Source organism: Platichthys flesus, chromosome 2, assembly GCF_949316205.1.
Source record: "Platichthys flesus chromosome 2, fPlaFle2.1, whole genome shotgun sequence".
Taxonomy (NCBI): Eukaryota; Metazoa; Chordata; class Actinopteri; order Pleuronectiformes; family Pleuronectidae; genus Platichthys; species Platichthys flesus.
Genome location: NC_084946.1, coordinates 21,080,952 through 21,099,814, shown reverse-complemented (window position 1 = coordinate 21,099,814; position 18,863 = coordinate 21,080,952). Strand labels below are relative to the sequence as shown.

Below are 18,863 nucleotides of genomic sequence, written 5' to 3'. Positions count from 1 at the left end.
GAGGAGCGATGCTGATGATCAATCAGGGAACTGAGCAGCAGTGGCCTCTCCACCCACACACACATTACAAGGTTAATCTCTTTATTGATCAATTCTGCAGAATGAACCAATACTTCACTTCAGATTTTTCCCCAGTTTCCTCGGAGCGTGTGTATGTTTGCTTCTCTCTTTGGATGCAGGGATGCGGCAGCAGGATCTGATGCATCTGCAGTTTTGATGAATGATGCTGGTGCAGATAGCATCTCTCCACCACACCCATTATAACCCCCATATTGAGAAAATAAATCATATTCAGCACAACATTAGATTCACATTTATTCACATAGAAAAGGAACGTTTTTCAAAAGTTGTTTTTCTTTCTACAGCAAAGTGGTTTCACATATGTATTAAAAAACAATGACAGGTGTAAAGGGCATAAATATACATTCTGATGTCTGAAGACTAAAATCTTCGACCACAGTAAAAGCACAGACACATTGTGATGATTAGTGTCCACATCACTGTCCATCGTTTAGTGTCGAGTGATTTTAAACAGTTCCAGAGATCTACAGCTAAACTTCTCCTTCTCTCACACACACACACAAACATTCACATATTTACAAACACAGACAGTGTCAACAGGAAACCGGTGTTGTGTGTGTGAACTTTTGCCCCCTTTATTTTGGTGTGTACGTGTGTGTGTGTCATGTGTGTTTGGACAACATGCGTCCATGTGCTCCGCTGCTCGGGGGTGTGTGGACTCACACTCCGCTCGCCCTCTGGGAAGCTGCTTCAGAGGTGACCTAGTTCTCCTGATTGTCAGCAGAAGGCGGTTTCATCAGCTCGCTTTGTGCCGAGGCACTGAACTGTGCCCGGGACCCTGGGATGGGCCAATTGGACTTGTGTAATGAAGCTCGTCACACACACACACATGTATGCACATAAACACACACACACACACACAACACATACGCACACGCTCCTGCTGCTGTCGCCAGGCCCAGGCCATCAGAATTTATAACAGCCATTTATTAACCCCCTCCTTTATCAGAGAAATGTGATTCCTCTGCCGCCTTTCCCATGCAGGCGCTGTGCTGCCATTAAGGTCCATTATTAGGGCGGTGACAGAGATGGAGCGGAGGGGTGTTGATGGATGTCGGTGCCGGGGCCGGCTGTCATTACTCTGTCTATCGAGTGCAGTGTGCGAGACGCTTCCACAAAATGGCCGCGCGGCGACAACATGGCTCCGGCTGCGAGGAGCGAACGATTGGCGCGTGACGTCGGGTACAAAATGTTAAACACATTCATTTGCTGCTTTGTGTCTGCGTGTGTGTGTATGTGGAATAACTTAATGGCTTCAGGAAGCTACGCGATCACATCAAACCGTCCGGCTGCACAGAATCCAGCAGGACCGAGAAATATTTACACAAAGACATTCATCTCCCTGGTCTGTTCAGGAGAAACAGATATAAAGAGGTCCGTCCAAAAAAATATGTACAACAACACTGCAAATTCCCACACTGGGTATGGGCCACTTAACACAACACTGAGTGCAGCGTTAGCCTAACATCTGTCTAGTCTACAGAATACTCATCAGATACGGAAGCAACAACGGTTTTACATTCATATAAATAACAATAACAACAATCCCAGTCCACCCCAGGAGTCCCTTCAGCACTTTCGGCTCCGTTCATGAGTTTAACTGAAGACCAGCTTCACGGCGAGTCCTTAACAACTCCCTTTTTTCTTTTTTTTCTTTTTAAAGACGTGCAGTCGCTGTCCTTGAGGTTGTGACACCAAATCCCCCTGGTATCAAAAAAGGGATAAAAGAAAGATCGTCTCTTTGAGCTCAGATCTGTGCAGGTCAAGGGTCCTTGGAAGTCCGTGGATTTTTATAAGGCCCAGGAGATTTCAGGGGTTTCACAGATAAAAGGGGGTGGGGGGCTTTGAATGGCACAGACGGAGGGAGGGAGAGAGAGAGAGAGAGAGAGAGAGAGAGAGAGAGAGAGAGAGAGAGAGAGAGAGAGAGAGAGAGAGAGAGAGAGAGAGAGAGAGAGAGAGAGAGTAATACAGATCAAGCGGTTTGTTAGTCGATTGATCGGCCTGTAACTGTGTGTTTACAAAGAGCTGACGTCCCAGCAGCATTTCCAGTTTGGCTTCTGTTCCTCGAGCATTTCAATGAATCTTCTCTGGTGGCCATTTTTATTATTACTATTAATGTTTCTTAAATAGAGAAAAAAAAGGGGTTCTATCCATATTCTGAGCTAAATGAGCGTCTGTTCATCTGCAGTGTGTTTTCAGTCAGTTAAGCTAAATCTGTCACATATAAACAGGTAAACAGGTTTTTGGAATCAAACTGAAAGGGTGTGGATGGCCAGGGGGACATAATAACGTTACACCAAAATGCATTTATATGATTTTTGTCCATAATTAAGGGAATAAAGTGTGAGGATGATTTCTTGTTGACCTTTACCTCACTTCAGCTCAATTTGCATCCTTTTTATTGTTTGCTTCCTCTATAATTGTTAATGATTGACTTTAATAAATAGTTTGGTCTGGGGTTTCAACTTGTGTGGCTTCTGAATGGAGGGGCCTGGTTTGGTGAATTTGAGAGAACCTCATGTGTTTGTGTGAGCGAGTTTCTAATCAACTCTGTATAATAAGTACATGTGCAGGAGAAAATGCTAACAGCTGATACCATTAAATACTTGTGTGTTGTCGTATATCTAAAGTGAAAATGACACAAAGGCCTTTTCTCTAGACGTCTGAACAAAGATCTCAGCTCTCTCTCTCTCTCTCTCTCTCTCTCTCTCTCTCTCTCTCTCTCTCTCTCTCTGGTTGTGTGTTCTGATCTTGTGTTGTCAGCTTAAAGTCAACACAGATGTCACACTTAAAATAATGTGGTTTTCTCTCCTATAAAACAACAAAAACTGCAGCAATTCAATTTTTTTGTAGAAAATGGACAGAAAACAAAGGAATCATGTTTCCTTTTTCATTTAAAGGCTCCAGAATGAAAAACAGGCAGTGTGACTGGCCTGAGAGAAGGGGAGGGACTCGGCTCTCTGTAGCCAGAGGTGCTCTGCAGCCCCATCTGCTCTCTAATGGTTGAACACGACGGTTCAGGAGGAAAGATGGTGAACCAAACTGCCCGGCCGCTCTCCCCTCGCTTTTCTATGCAGCAGGTTCTCTGTCGGAAGTAATGAGGCACGTCAGCAGCTCTTTCCCTCTCGGCACCGCGGCCCCAGAGAGAAATGATGGAGAGGAGGCAGAGGAAGATGGAGGGAAAGACGAAAATGCGCAGTGTGTGTGTGTGTCCATCTGATCATAGACTGCTTTTAGGCTCTGCTCCTGGCAGAGTCTCCCTTTTTCATTTTCCTCTCCCTCCATCTGTCTGTCTCTCTCTCCTGTGTTGCTCAGAGGTGGAGGCGGCGTGGATTTGATCTTTTCTCACGCTTTGCTATTGTCATCTTCAGAGACCTGTTCCCAGAATCCTTCAGTCTGTCCAAGGCCTCCGTGTCACAGCCCTCGGCCGGAGTTGGGTCTCAGCTTGATGACCCACTCCCCTCCTGGGTTATGGTTGTACAGATCCTGAAGGTGTGTGTCGGCGTCCAGACAGTGCTCACCTGCAGAAACACACCGGGAAAAAGTCTTAACTTGAAGCTCGAGTTATCGGAATCGTTCACTGCTGAGCTGGATAAAAGGTTTTAGTTTTTTACAGTTAGAGCTGCAACAAACTGTTATTTGTTTAATGTTTCTTTTACATTTTTTGAACTGTCCTGTTAACTGTAAAAATGTACAATACAATACAAATACAATTGAATTTAAATTAAAGTTTCGGCTTTACTATAAATTTCAAAACTTGTGTTTACATCAATATAATTTGCATAAGTCAGTGATCAAGGTCCAGGTTTAAAATATTTCCATCACAAAGTGGAGCTGACTGAACGTGTGTTACCGTGTCATCTCTCCTGTGAGAGCACAGACATGTGGAATAAGCTTTCGTCTGCTCCGATAACTGCAGATGCACTCGGCTCGCGTCTCTTTGCCGATTGCACAGTTCATTACCTAAGACCTCGCAACCCCCGTCCGCTCAATGAGCAGAAGGACATGCAAATGTCAGCGCTGCTCTGATCACGGGAAAACCGGCACAGCCACATTCACTCACCGATGTTCCCGCCCACTTCGTACACGGCGCAGTCCGGATACGCCACCGAGCCGTTTCTGTTGAGAGACATAACGTGCACGGATCAGGATCTGTCATCAGGTGACAAAACTGTTGACTCAAGTTTCTAGATGACTTCTGACTTCTGCTGGAGAGTTCTAACAGATGCATGTATGGTGAAAGCTTGGGTAGCCACATTCTGCTTCCTTTACTTTGTACATGAAAACTTGAAGAAGTATAATGCAATGAATTCAATTCCTGAATAAATGCAAATAGTGCACACAGCATTAAAATGATTAGAAAGCTGAGGTCAGCCTCTGTTGTCCTCTAAACACTGCTTAGTATTGTACCTTCGCATTTTGCCTTTTCCATTTTCGGGGCTGTGGACGAACTGACGGTGGAACTGGCGCTGAAACTGGGCGAGCAGGTCGGAGGTGCGTGAGTTGATGTTGAGCTGAAACTCCATGGTGCCGCTCACCAGATCCCCAACCTGGATCTTCACCGTACGGCTCTGCTTCAGAAAGAAAGAGAGGAAGAGAACATTCAGCACCATAATAAATATATAAAAGGAACAGCAGTAAAACTACACACAAAGAGTTCTGCTTAAACTGTGACCCCTTCAGCAGAAGTTACTGTTTTAACAGATTTGAATCATCTGTGGGTTCTCAAGCATTTGGCAAGTTTTAAACACTTGTGTGAGAATATCACAGCCCAGTATCTGCTTTTCACAGATCAACATGTGATTGCAAGTAAGCAATATGGCGACTGTCAAGAGGAGTAGATGAGAAATGTCTAAATTTCTAAGAGAAGAGAAAATTCACCATCAAATTCAACAGGATTTTTCTGGTGGGTGAGCAAGTGGCGTAGAAGCTGGAGCCTCGTTCAGTAGGAGAATTTGTGAGGGAGCCTCATTGCTGCTTACTTGCCGTTAACTGATATGGCAGCAGCATCATCACTACCATCTGACAGCAGATGCCTCACCAAAGACGGGCAGTTTCAGCCATCGCACGAGAGGTTTGGGTGATATGTTATAAAAGTCAAAAAGGTCCAAGATAGAAGGAGAAGATTCAGTGCAGTGAGATGGGAGTACTAGCAGGAGCAGTGTCATTGAACCAACTCACCTCTGAGGTGTTTTTGTCCGGTTTCTCCCGGCTGTCTGTGTGGATCTTCCTCAGCAGGTTCTTGATGCGACGGTCGTAAAACTGGTAACGTCGGTTACTGTTCTCGTTCACCTTACGCACCTGGCTCATGAGGAAGTTGGGGATCTGAGGGAAAAAGACAAACGGAGCAGCGTTTTAGTTATGCTTATATTTTCTTGCCAAGAAATATCTATACAATCTGAGCACAGCCAAAACCTCTTGTAACTGTTCATAAGGTCTGTTTACTTGAGCAAGAATGAACCTTCCAGTTAAATTTAAGCTTTAGCTGCTATTTCATTCCAGACTTGGAGAATGAAATGTCAAAGCACATGATGAAAGGCACATGTCTGCTTTCTATCACCCACCGTCCAGAGCAGGTCCTGGTAGCGGATGAGGAGCCTCATGACATCAGCTGCTTTCTCCGCATGTCCCTTCTCTGCCCCCTCCGTCAGTCTGCTGGGGATGGCCTTATGGAGGAAGAGGTTGGGAGCCATGATGGTCGCCACGGCCCAAAGGTTCATCCTGTTCCTCTTCTCCCTGGAAACCACCTTACTGAGGAACTCAAGGAGAGCCTGGAGGAGACATTAACAGAGACACGGATACATGAAGCTGGAGACTGAGACGAGTTTTGATCCGGCCTGTACAGAGTTTAAAGAGTCAGCTGAATGATGTGTGAAAAGCTCAAACTGGAGCACAGTGAGCAGTCAGGATGACCGAAACACCTCGGCTGAGAAGTGTGTTGATGCACAGAAGGTTTTAGCTGCCTCCACTGGAGTCAGAGTAATTACATCAGGTGGGTTTCATGCCTCTGGATGCTATAAGTGGAGCTGACTGCACTCTAGTGTCAGTGAGTCATCGTGCTTAATGTAAGTCATTATATAACGCAGCAGTGTTTAAAGTGTGCATTAGAAGCAGCCTAATGTGACATCGTGAAACAGTGTCAGTTTCAATTTAAAAAATTTGGTTGTCAAATTTTACAATTTTTAGGATCTTTTATAAATTCTGTAAGATTCTTGTCATGTTTTCACGTGTCAAGATAAAAGATTTCCAGCCAAAACACATTTTTAAAATATTTCTCCCTACAGATCAAGTGCGTGCTCGGTAAACATATTAAGACTATTGCAAATGTGCTTGAATCAAATTTGTACATCACTCTTAGAGAGTGTGTGTGTGTGTGTGTGTGTGTATGTGTACCTTCAGTGTGTTCCTGTTGGGCTCAGGCAGCAGCAGGATGAGCAAGTTTAACATGTGGAGTTTCTGCTTCAGCTCTGTGATGTCTAAAGAAGGAGGAGGAGGAGCAAAGGTAAGACAGGTTGAACACACAAACACACAAACGCACACACACACACCTACACACACGCCCTCTTCATTTCCTCTGTGTTTGACTGAGAATAATGGGATGTCTAAAGATGAATGGCTTCGTGACAGCTGGTCATTACATCTGTTATTTTACGTCTCTGTGGTTTCATGTCATATATCACAAGTCTCCTCACAAACCAGTGAGTCATCAATCAGTTTATATTAATATCAACCCATCGTTTCATTAAGGTGAAACTAAGATGAGACCCCTCACTCTCCTCTGTGTGTGTGTGATGCTTCTTTAAAGGCTCCGGACTTGTTCATCCTGAGGTTGATTTGTCAGATGAAGCGTCACACAAAGTTTTCTTCATGTAAAGACACTCAGGTGATTATCATGTCAACCCTGCAGAGCTGTCTGTAGATCAGGGCAGCACAAAGATTTGCAGCAGAGGTGAAGAGGAATTCTGTGAATGCCTGCCTCATACAGTAAATATGCAACTTGCCAGATATGCAAACACATAAATCACAAAGTCAGCCTCTTCAGCAACACACCCATCTACAAACTGACACGCGGCATGATTTATCACAGAGAATTATGTAACTATCTGGGAGCAGGACGTTTTGTAAGTGTGATTTAACACTGTCCGGAAACTGGAATCTAATCTGAACAGACCTTTGTCCTGTCTCTGCGGACAACAATGTGAAATGAGTATAACGTGTGTACAATTGTGTTGTAACACTGCAGAAGCATATTGTTCGGTGTGTGCACAGTATGAATCTTAAAAGGTGGGGTCCTCTGACCTCTGACGCCGCTGAAGGTGTTGAGGTACTCGGCGGTGAGCAGAGGAGCGGGCAGCTCCCGGATGAACTTCTTCAGGAGCGCGGCGGCGTCGTTTGGACTCACCTCGTCCCAGCTCACCTGACCCGAGTAGAAGTTGGCCTCCAAGTTCTGCTGCAGCAGCTGCAGAGAGACCGACAACCAGACGTTTGCATCAGAGCAGAGTGACGGCAAATAAACTGTACGTGTAGACTTCTGCCTTGAAGTTATTCGATTTTAGATGCATCTTATCAAGTTATGTTTTTGGAGAAGCTATATAAAAACTTGATTTTATATTACAATAATGTTGATTAAATCTAAATGACAACAAACCTTTAAAACCCAGCTCATTTCCTCCAATTAATAAACATTGTGTAAGCACAGTAAGGAGCAATCACACATAACAGACATGTTTTGCTGTTTATCAACTGTTTGTAATATTCTGATCATAAAGAAGATTTTAAAACCTTCACTCGGGAGCAACAATCACTTTTTGAATGTCAACGAAAAAATGATGTGACATTTATCATTTTAATTATCTATATCCACTAATATGAACATTTTTGTCTGCACAACAATATGGCAGAATCATTGCTCACAGCAGTCAAATCCATGATCTATACTTCTGTTTTCAGTGCACGTTGATGCCCTCTACTGGCCGTTTAGATTTCATGTCTACACAATCAGTGCATGTGGTGAATTAAACACAGAAACATGAAGGGCGTCCTGGCTGCAACTTTTAACATATTGATTTTGTTTCATTGGACCTTGTTTTCTTCTAAATGCCAAAGGTAGTCAAACTCAGTGTGTTGACTTTTCTGCATTTTACCCCTTCTGACATTTTACAGTATTGATATTTGGTCGGATCTTTAGGTCATGGAACATTAATTAATTTTCTTCGCTTTAAACGTAACACAGGAAGAAAGGGGGGACTTGAAGAGTCAATCTGCTACAGTGTTGGATGTTGTGTGACAGGAATCGCTGCGGATCCAGATTTTGTACCTTGATTCTGGACTGAGACCCTGGAACCCGCAGGATCCCCTCCGAGTCGACTCCTTTCTTCTCCAGAAATGACAACATCTGCAGAGAGAGAGAGAGAGAGAGAGAGAGAGAGAGAGAGTGAGAGAGCGAGAGAGAGAGAAAGCGAGAAAGAGACATTAGTGGAGAGCAGGCATTGGCAGATAAGCATCTCTTGCTCACCTCTGCTGGTCATTCTAAGTAACTGCTGCTACATACAGGGTGTGGTCAAAGCCATTCACATTTAGAGGACACAGATCATATTATCTGCTCAATCTTAAGATGTTGTTTATGAACTAATCTATATCGTGTACCTCATCAGGGGTTAAAAGCTGATGCAATAATTTTGCCCTCAAATACCACATTATAAAACCTTGACCTTACCAGTGTTATGCATCTTATCTTGAGCACAGCATCGTCTACATGACCAGAAAGCTCGTCCTACACTTTGACATTGAGTATCAACACATATATAAAAATCACAAGCTGCATCATGTAATCTCATCACAACGACGTGACCGCCGGCTCCTGAGAGGTTTGTGGAGGTCATGTAACACAACATGGCAATTTGGGTTCTCACCGCCTGCAGGAAGAGAGGCGTCGAGGTGTTGGGCTTCACTTTCTGATCGCTGTCCAGCAGCGTGGCCAACTGCACCCCGAAGAGAGAGCTCTCTGGAAAACATTAAAGTGTCCTTCAGTTGCTCAGTCCTTGTAAAGCATTGTGCACGTGTGCCTAGATCCACACTGCAGTGCAATCACTGCTGATATTGTGTGTGGGTCAGCGCACCTACATGCAGTTACTGCAGTGTGTCAAAATGTGGCTGCTCACTAAAAACTGCACAGATTACTTATTAATAATAAATGTTTTAAGAAAAAATATATAAGCATAGTATTTATTATTTTATTTTTGTTCGAGTGCATTGTAAAAATATTAAGAGATTAAAGCATATTCAGATTTTAAACATGCTGAAATAACAAACTGCACAGAAACAGTTTAGGTAGAACAACTTTTAAATGTCAGTTTATGTTATTGTTTTTCTTTGTCTCAAACAGAAAAAAACAACACTGCACATTCCAAACAGATGTAATCTACAGGACTATTTCAGTGTGTATTTTCCTTCCTTGTGTGTGCATGAACCCCGAGAGCCACCGTACCTGGGATTTTCCTCTTGCCCGACTTGTGTCTTTTGACCTCGAGCTCCAGGAGGTCGCACAGCGCCGTCATGTCGATGAGCGCCAGCTGACGCACCTTCTTCATGTCGGTGTGGGAGAGGTCCTGGATCCGAGTCACTCCGAGGCGGCACTTGGGGCAGATCACCCGCTGAGGAGGTGACAGCGAGGGGGGGAGGAGAGAAGGGAGGAGAGGGGTATTGGAGTTGGGGGGGTTGGAAAGAGGAGATAAAAACATGAAGAAATGTTAAACCAATGTTTAAAGCAGAGGAGAGTAAATCCAGAGCAGAGGAAATGGAGACTTTTATAAATCATTTGCAAACAGCAAGTTTATGTTTTTATTGTTTGAAACTTTATGAGGCGTCGTCCTGTAAATGCAGCAACTGGATAAATCCACTTACAATTAACCTCATTTAAAAAAACACTAATTCCTCCATGTTACTGATTAAATGTATTTAGGCCTGAAAAAGGAGAACAAATCTACTGGATACAACAACTCTGCTTTTGTTATGAGCTTATTCCTTTATTCCAAATAATCCTGTTATGTAACCCACAGTAGAGCTGAGTAGCAATAACTTTCAATGTGTGAGTGTGTATTTCTAATATTATTATTATCATTTTCCGGCTTACACAAAAATTCAAACTCAGACTGACCCAAATATAGAAAATAGACTGAAATGTTAAATAACTTCTGTGAAATATTAAGTGAAAACGCTGAACTACTACGATTGATTTTTAGAGTTGCAATTATGTTCATTTGTCACTTAATACAACCAAATCCTAACCACAAATTAAGCAAAAATTAAATCAATGGTTCAAATATGACTTTGGAGTAGATTCAAAGTTTGTTTCCTGCAATTGTATTAAATACTTTGAGCAAAAGAATACAAGAACGTAGAAAATCGTTTTAAATGATTTTTGACTGGGTTATAAAAAAGTTAAGAGAGTTAAAAAGAGATTGGAAGATACTCGATTTGAGACTAATAACTTAAAACAAAAAGAAAGAAGCTTTGGTCAGAGTGTGAACAACAGTAGTGACCACTTATCAGGTTTTAGTTTTGCATTTCAAATGGTTTAAAACTCAGTTCTAACCTTGGAAACTTTGTTTTGAATTTTACTGACACTGGCTGAAAAGACAGATGACCAAAGATAAATTCCACCCTGATGCACAAACCAAACTGTGAGTAGGTTTTGCAGTTCATCATGTGTGTCCTCTGCCTTTCCACAAAACGATGTCATTCTTATCAGATCCTCTTTTCTATAAACATTCAATCCGGCTTCAGTTTCCCTTTTATGTCCAACATTTCAAAATTACAGTCCTTTGGGACCATGAGTAGGAGTAGGTTCAGTGTTTGGGTTCTTACAGGCAGCGTCCCGTCCTCCCTCCTGCGTTGGCTGTTGTTATGCGGCAGTTTGGCCTGTTTGAGGAAGATGACGGCCTGTTCGCAGTAAGCCACGTCGGTGATGAAGAACTCCTCTTTAGGGACACCTCGCCGGTGCTCAGGTGTCAGAGCTGAGCAGAAAACACACACACACACAACGGACAATCAATTAGTTATTAATATTTTGGCAAGTCCACTGCTGAGGTGTAATGGAAAATTTGAAGGCACGTGACATATTACATAAACCTGATTTTGTGTAACTTCACTTCTTTAATATTCTTGATAAGCGACAGAATCTTTGTTGTTGTTCCCCCAATCACTGGGTAGTTTGATTTCTGATTCACTCTCATCACATTGTGTAGCTCTTACCTGAAAGTGGTGTCTTGGCAACAGAAGCCATGCTGTCTTGAGCCGGGTCTTCACCGTGCTGAGAGTCGGGCAGAAGAGTCTGGTGAGAAAGAACATCGACACGTCACACACACAAATACAACAAACTGAGTGAGTTACATTTCCTCCGTCCCTTGGAGCAGGAGCAGTGTTTCACTTTGTCCTCTGAGCGGAGGAACACGGACATAAAGACTGCTTCTTTTGACGAAAGGTTGATAGCGATCAGGAGAACACCGTCTCTCAGGACGTCTCAGACAGACAGGGAGGACAAAGCTTGGCCTTTACATACGATTTGACTGTATTGTCACAGGGCAGCCCCTCTGCACACAGCCAGACACGCACAATGCACCGGAACGATCCGACGTCTCGCACTGGGTCCTGACTGTCACATGGGAAACGGGTGCTCTACATTTTTCTGCATTTATTTTATGGAGGGGTGGCGCATGACCCAGGGAAGAACCCAGATCCGGATAAACGGGCAGATCCAGGATTAATGTTTCACTTTCTTTAAGTGAGGAGATAGGGTGTTAGCCTTGGAGGAGGTATGCACTTACATAGCGTCCCTGTAGTGCTTCAGGCCAGACAGGCTCTGTGTTTCACAGCAACAGTAATAGTTCAGTCACATTTGAACATTTAATGCAGCATTACAACAAGTTTAGTGTTTGGGGTCTGGGCTCCAACTTAATCACTCCCCCATATGATTACACAGGAATGATGGGAGTGATGAGCAAATACTTGTAACCCCCCCGTTGGAGCCTACAGGTGGATGCTGGGGTGGTGGAGGGGCCGAAGCAACTGGTGGCAATACTGTGGCAGCAGTGCAAGCAAGAGGGGTTGATGGGTCAAATTCAATCAAATTTGATTTGTATAGCCCATATTCACAAATTACAATTCGTCTCATTGGGCTTTAACATGGTGTGACATCCTCTGTCCTTCACCCTCAGCAAGAGTAAGGAAAAACTACTAAAAACCCTTTTAACAGGGTAAAAATACGTAGAAACCTCAGAGAGAGCCACATGTGAGGGATCCCTCTCCCAGGACGGAGAGAAGTGCAACAGATACCACGTGTAGGAAAACAACAGCGAGGTATGTCACATGATGTATGTCACATGATTGGCGCAGCATAGCTCGAGTTGCCTGCCAGAACTAGCATGTCACAGTAAAGTTGTGATACGTGAACTGTATGTACGGATGTTACCCAGCATTATGAACAACATATATACATATATATATATATATATATATATACATTATACCCTTCAATTACAATAATTTCCTTCTCATCTATGAAGATCATTTGAAAACTTGTGATCCTTTCTTTTTCCTCTTCCACCAGAGCCTCAGGGGTCGGTTAAAGGACAGCCTTCCTTACACAGGCCGAGACTCAGAGACTGAGTAAAGTCTTAAGTATCTCACAGGCCTGACCTGAGAGTTGAAGATGTCGCGAACGTCGCGGGGCGTCGATTTGTTCCTCTTGCGGAGGGAGAGCGTGTAGGAGTCCAGTCGGCGCTGGACGGCCTCGGCCTGCGTGCGGGTCAGAGTGGACAGCAACATCACATTGTCCACATCTCCGCTGTCCTCGCCGATGAGGTTGGACAAACCAGCGTCAGCCAACCACTGCTCCTCCTGCTCACCTTCTGAGACACACACAGGCGACACAAATGAGCGTCAGACAGGACACACATGAATACACACTGACAGAAAACAAGATGTGACAGTACTTTTCAGTTTGTATAAACTTTGACCAGCTGTCTAGATCGTGTTGCCACAGCAATTCCTTTAGTTTGTCAGAATCAGATGCCCCAACCATATCTCATATACATCTTCCTTATTATGTCAGAAAATGTACCTCCGCATGGCGGGAAGTCAGTTGGTCGGTCAGTCGTTTGGGTAAGTGTAAACTACTCAACTAATTTTCATGAAATTTGGTGGAGGGGTGGGATCTGACCAAATTTAAGAACCCACATTACACTTTGGTATCAGGGGCAGATCCAGGATCATTAAAAAAAGGCTGAGTTATGAAGAGCTGGTGCACCTGGCTCTTGGAGACTAAATACAGCATTTGGCACAGGGTTTTAAAAGAGATGCAAAACCAATATGTTTACCCTCTTAAAATAAGAAACCAGGCACAACAGACCAACACAGTAGAATCCAGACTTTAAAGGTTTTACTCATTAGTGAAAAAAAACAAAGCATCTTTGTTTAACATAAAATCAAACGCACCCATCAGAGGTGGAACTAACACAACCAGATAGCTTCAATGGACACAATCAAATGTTGTCCTCCTCAGGTCAGCACACGTGAGTGGCTGTTTGGTTTGTGGGAACAAAACATCCCTGCCCATGAGTGCTTGATAGCGTTGTCATGGTGATGAGGGCTTCTTTGCTGCATGAGCGAAACCCGATATGTTGCCATGGCAAATGCATCCCCTCATGGAGGACGTCGGGAGCAGCTGTGTTAAATAAAAGGCGTGTAATTCTCCTGCATAAACCCATGAGGACGGCTTGTATGTAATCTGCATCCATCGGTTTGTGCTCAGCGCCGTATTTACCTTCTGACTGTCGGGAGTCTCTCCTGCTGCAGTCCAGGTCCGTGTAGCCACTCCCCTGTCGGATGGTCTCCACCTCGCTCCAGAAGGAGTCCAGGCAGAGTTTGTCGGGGTGCTGCTCCTGGTCCTGGGCGGGTAGCGTGCTGTGTGGGTGCTCAGCGGCTGCCTGGTCCTGCGGGCTGGCCCAGGGCTCCACACTCATCTCGGTGGGGCTGGGGTCTCTGGTGCAGACAGACACACACGTAAAGAAATCGCACGCATGCATGCAAACGGAACGAGCAGAGACACAAAGACACATACAAACACAGGAGGAGCAGTGGAGAGGGTGTGTCAGCCGGGGGGGGGGGGGGGGGGAGCCCAGAGGGATGGAGAGACAAAAGGAGAGGGATGGAGGAAGGGCCGGCGTGAGGAGAGAGATGGCGAGAGGCAGAGGGGGGGTCTCTATTGTTCTTGGGAAATGTGGCCGGGAGAAAAGGTACCCTGTGCATCCACTAGATGTCAGTGTAGTGTTGTGAAATCTGTGGTCACACCCCTCTTTCAGCGGAAACACACACATGGGCTCCACCCACTGACAATAGCAGACAAAACATCTAGTGAAAAATTCAAATAAATATAAAAAACACAATTCATCTACACCTGCTGTGTTCCCCTTCTGAAAACAAGCAGGGAAAACACACTCTGCTTTTCCTGCACTCACTCAACAGAAGAGGATGCTGTTCTCTGACAACAATGGACACCACACACACACACACACAGCTGGTCCTCCCACCCTGCCGCACTAAAAATGTGACCCGCTGCTCTCAGACACAGGAAGTGGTCAGCTGACTCACTGGGTCGGCGTGCGGTTCAGTCACATTCCTGCAGTCAGCACATCTCTCAGTACGTATCTGAGGAATGCCCGAGTGAAGGCACAGATTGGAACAGAGACAATGATTGCAATTGTTGCCTTATGTATCACAGCTAAAAATAGTGATCGTGCTTTTGGCGTTGAAGCAATGTTATCAAAGATGATCCTCGCATCAGCTACTGCCGGCCGGCTGAACCCAGGTCAGTGCTGTGGTGTGTTAAGCCAGTTTCAAGGCGTCTCACGTTGGGGTGGGGGCTTTGATGTGAGAGTTTCAATAGATACTTGTTTAATTCAGAGAAAACCTCTGTTTCTACCAAGGGCAAAATACAATATACCAGTTTGGTGACTATTCTCCTGTCTCATTGAATGTGATATTCCTCCAAACACAGTGCTCTAAAGCAAAAGGCCCCTGTCACATAAAATATGATTAATGACTTCTTTACTGCAGTGATGGCTGTCTAATGTAATTGAGTGAAATGGGTCACACTATGTTTTAACTGATCTCAGAACCAGTGTGGTTACATTCCGACTTTCGGACTTTCCCCCCAAAGAGACGTTCTAACCCTCTACATGTCGCAACCGTGAGATGACGCTGAATGCACAGTGAGGAAGAGGAGGAGATAAGCACAGATTCTGTGTATTAGTCCGGGATCAGCAGTGATAGTGAAGTAAGTGAGGGGGTCAGATGTCGGCCCAGTGAGACGGACCGATCGATTATTCCTTCTGAGCGAGTATTTAGTCAATAAATTGACAGAGAAACACTCAAGTGAAATGTGAGCTCTTGCCATCTGCCGAGCTAAGTGCAACCAGCAGATCACATCCCTGAAGATATTATATTTACTATGACTTATCTAAATCAGAGAAAATCAGCAAATAATTGAAACATAGAAGCTGAAATAAGCCAATGGGACATGTTTGTTTGCTAAGTAAAATCTGCACGACCCTAAAAATGGCTATTATATGATAATCTCCATTAAGTGTTCTGAAGTTATGTGAGATCAAACCTTGCGGAGAGAAGAGCGATGAGCAGATTTGAATTTTATCTATAGCATCAAATCAGCAGATAATCTGAGTTTCCATGTTTGGATAGATACTGTGCGACTGAAGCATTTCCAATACAGAAGTGTTATTTTCATGCATCATGTGGCTCGCTGCTGTATCCCTCAAACACAGCTGTCCAAAGCCACAACACGTGCCCGCAATCTGCCCAACATATGCATAAATACACATCAAGCCTGAGAAGATCACAGGTCGGCAGACAGCCGACTCAGAAGCAGCCGCACTAACCAGATATTTATAAATGTCACCATCTTCAAAAAGTCATTACACAGACCCTGGGGCATGAACTCCACAAACCATAACGACCAAGTCTTCAGTGACATGTCAGCAGGTTGCAGTTCCCAGTCGGAGCTTTTATCTTTACTGTAAAACCCTTCACTCCAGGCGCAGACAACCTTCACCAAAACCTTCATGGATTGGTTCCTGCCGCTCCGACTCCAACGCTCCTGTTCCATCACACATACCTGGCTTTTTTCTTGGAGGACGACGGCTTCACGCGCTTGCTCCCCAGCGGGCTCTGGGCAGGACGAAGCCTGAAACGGCTGAGCCTGGTGTTTGGAAACGGCATGCTGGACCTGAGTCTGGTCACCACTACCTCCTCTCTGCCTCCCATGTCCACCGTGCTAAAGGAAATCCAGAAATTACGGTCCGGCGAACCTAGAGCTTCATCCAGTCTTTTTTAGAAACCATGTGAGTGAGAGGAAAAATGTGTCCACGGCTCCAGTCTCTGTGTGCGGTGGCAGGGAGGGAGTTGAGAGTCTGCTGGGGCTCAGGGCTGAGTGCTGTGTTTCTGAGCTGGAGCTGGAATGCAGGAGGGAGTGACGACTCCCTGAGCATCAACACATAATTCACACCTGTCCCCTCCCTCGTACCTCTGTGGTGACACGCCCTGCACTCTTGATGGCCGACAACTTCCTCTCTAGTTCAAACAGGACTCTATTACCATTACACTTCAAAACACTGAAACAGAGACATTCCTTCTTCCAAAGTGCTTCGAGACTAATGGACGATGAAGCCTCCGGCCTCAGAGCTGACTCGCTTCTATGTCCACTCACGTGTCCATCGGTCACTTCACTGACCAACTCAAAGCTTCTCTACCTGCGCTAATTAATCAAGGATTCTTTGTTGAAGAGATGGGACACGTAATCACCTCGGTGGTCCAGGAGGAGCTTAATCAAACAGATCAAACAGGAGGAGGATTTTCTCCCGCTTGGGATTCAAACTATGCAACAGGTTTACATCATATCAACTATCACATACTTGTGATAGTTGTGACTGAACAGTTGCAGTACACAGACATCAGGTAGCTGATACCGGTGCATGAGACCGAAGGAGAGAGTGTGAGTGCGTGAAAGTTTGTGAAGTGTAACAGGTCTGCTTGTGAGCATCGCTGTGACCCCCCCACCCCCACCCCCACCCCCACCCCCCACCAAGGCCCCCAGTCAATCACTGGCTCCTCATCTCTTTTGAATTTTCTCTTGACTTCCTCATGACATCAGCTGAGGATGTAAACAGACAGGACAAGAAGCATCAACGTGAGGCGAGGAGAAAAGCAAGAAAGACATTCCCTGCGTTTGGGTGACAAAGTGACATTCCACTTAAACCCACAAGTGTTTGTCTTTTTCTAAATTGTTTCCTGATGCACACGTAATTTTGTACATCAACTGAACTTTACCGTCATTTGTTCAGAAAACTATTCTAGGAATGCATTTCCAGGAAAATGTATCTTAAACCTGCCGTGCAGCTTAGGAACATAGTTACCTCTGTCATACGACTCTGCTTTCTATCAGATTATACACAGAGTTTCCAACCCCTGGAGCTAAACTCATATTACTGAAATTTGCAACTTAAAGAATTCAATTTTTTTCCAGGGATTCCTTGTTTTGGCTCAAGGACCAAGAAGAAAATCTGAATTGTGATTATTTTTAAACCTGCTAATAAAACCCTGAAACCATGCAAGCGATTCATTTAAGCTCCGCTATGAAACAAAACACAAGCTCCATGCTATGTTTGTGAAAGCACAATTAAAAAAACAAGGATTAGTAAAATGTCATGGTGCTATGCATTGTTTCTTTTTGAATGGACTTGCCATTAACACTGAGAATCAACAGGAAAACGTCCCCTGTGAGAGGAGAATGGACAAAAATGTCAAACTGTTCATGGTGGGAAATAATTTATCGTAACCCCGGCCACAAGAACGTGGGTCAAGGAATACAGTAATCCACTTGAAAAAGCAGTTTGTATTGAAAGCAACACAGTGTTTAATCCTCGTGGCTGAATTCCACTGCAAGCCTCTTAGCTCACAGAGAATGCAACAAACACAGCCTTGTGAAAGTGTTTCTACTCAAGATCTGATACAGAGCGTATTAAGACCTGCAGTCTGAAAATCCTAAAAACAGGGAATGACAAAAGAAGTGGTCTCAAAAAAGACAGATGCACCACACAGCAAAACAGGAATATACTAGAAATTAAACAATTGCTCCCTAAAATAGTTCCTCCAACTACTAAAAACACCAGTCCTACTATGAATCATAGATGAATAGTGTTTAATAATCCTTCCCAGCACCTAAACCCAGTTTAGTCTAATAGTTTGAGCCTAATCCATACATTGGCCTCATGCTCCTGAGTCCATATCAGCAGCAAAGGCCTGATCCTACCTGGCCTTGGCGCGCCCGATGGCTCTGCCCGACAGCAGCAGCAGCGCCGCCGCCGCCGAGCCGCTTCTCCCCCACGGCATCCTGCTGTTTTCCCCCAAGCTGCCGCGAGCCGTAGGAAACAGCAGCTGCCTGCCCCTGGCAAGCTGTATTTCCCTGTAACCTCTTCAGTGCACAAACACATTTAGGACAAAGACAATCTCAGTGTGCCGGCGGGGGGGGACGTCACTACATCGCATCCTGGGGCAGGAAAGGAGGTCTGCATGGAGGGGGTGCAGATTGGGAGACGAGCTGAGTGGTTGAATATCTGACCAGGGCAGAGGCTCAGACACCAAGAGAGGGGGGAGACTGTCTGAATGGTTGGTAGAGGTGGTCAGGGCCGGAGCTGGGAGCTGAATGCACG

The 18,863-nt window shown here is 44.8% G+C and overlaps 1 protein-coding gene across 2 annotated transcripts; it reads right to left on the bottom strand.

Moving 5' to 3' along the window:
- Positions 1 to 290: 290 nt before the first annotated feature.
- LOC133969277 (rho GTPase-activating protein 40) lies at positions 291 to 18,600 on the bottom strand. Of its 2 annotated transcripts, none has more exons than XM_062405657.1 (15): positions 18,464 to 18,600; positions 13,904 to 14,121; positions 12,778 to 12,989; positions 11,335 to 11,413; positions 10,948 to 11,096; positions 9,569 to 9,734; positions 8,994 to 9,085; positions 8,399 to 8,476; positions 7,381 to 7,540; positions 6,475 to 6,557; positions 5,646 to 5,852; positions 5,263 to 5,406; positions 4,492 to 4,655; positions 4,145 to 4,200; positions 291 to 3,602 (listed from the first exon to the last, which is right to left on the bottom strand). In XM_062405657.1, the coding sequence occupies exons 1-15, from the start codon at positions 18,541 to 18,543 to the stop codon at positions 3,496 to 3,498; spliced, it is 1,995 nt and encodes a 664-aa protein (XP_062261641.1). In that variant the 5' UTR covers positions 18,544 to 18,600; the 3' UTR covers positions 291 to 3,495. The 2 variants fall into 2 exon arrangements, with proteins under 2 accessions (XP_062261641.1, XP_062261650.1); XM_062405666.1 differs by having other exon boundaries at positions 4,492 to 4,652.
- Between the last annotated feature and the right edge of the window lie 263 nt (positions 18,601 to 18,863).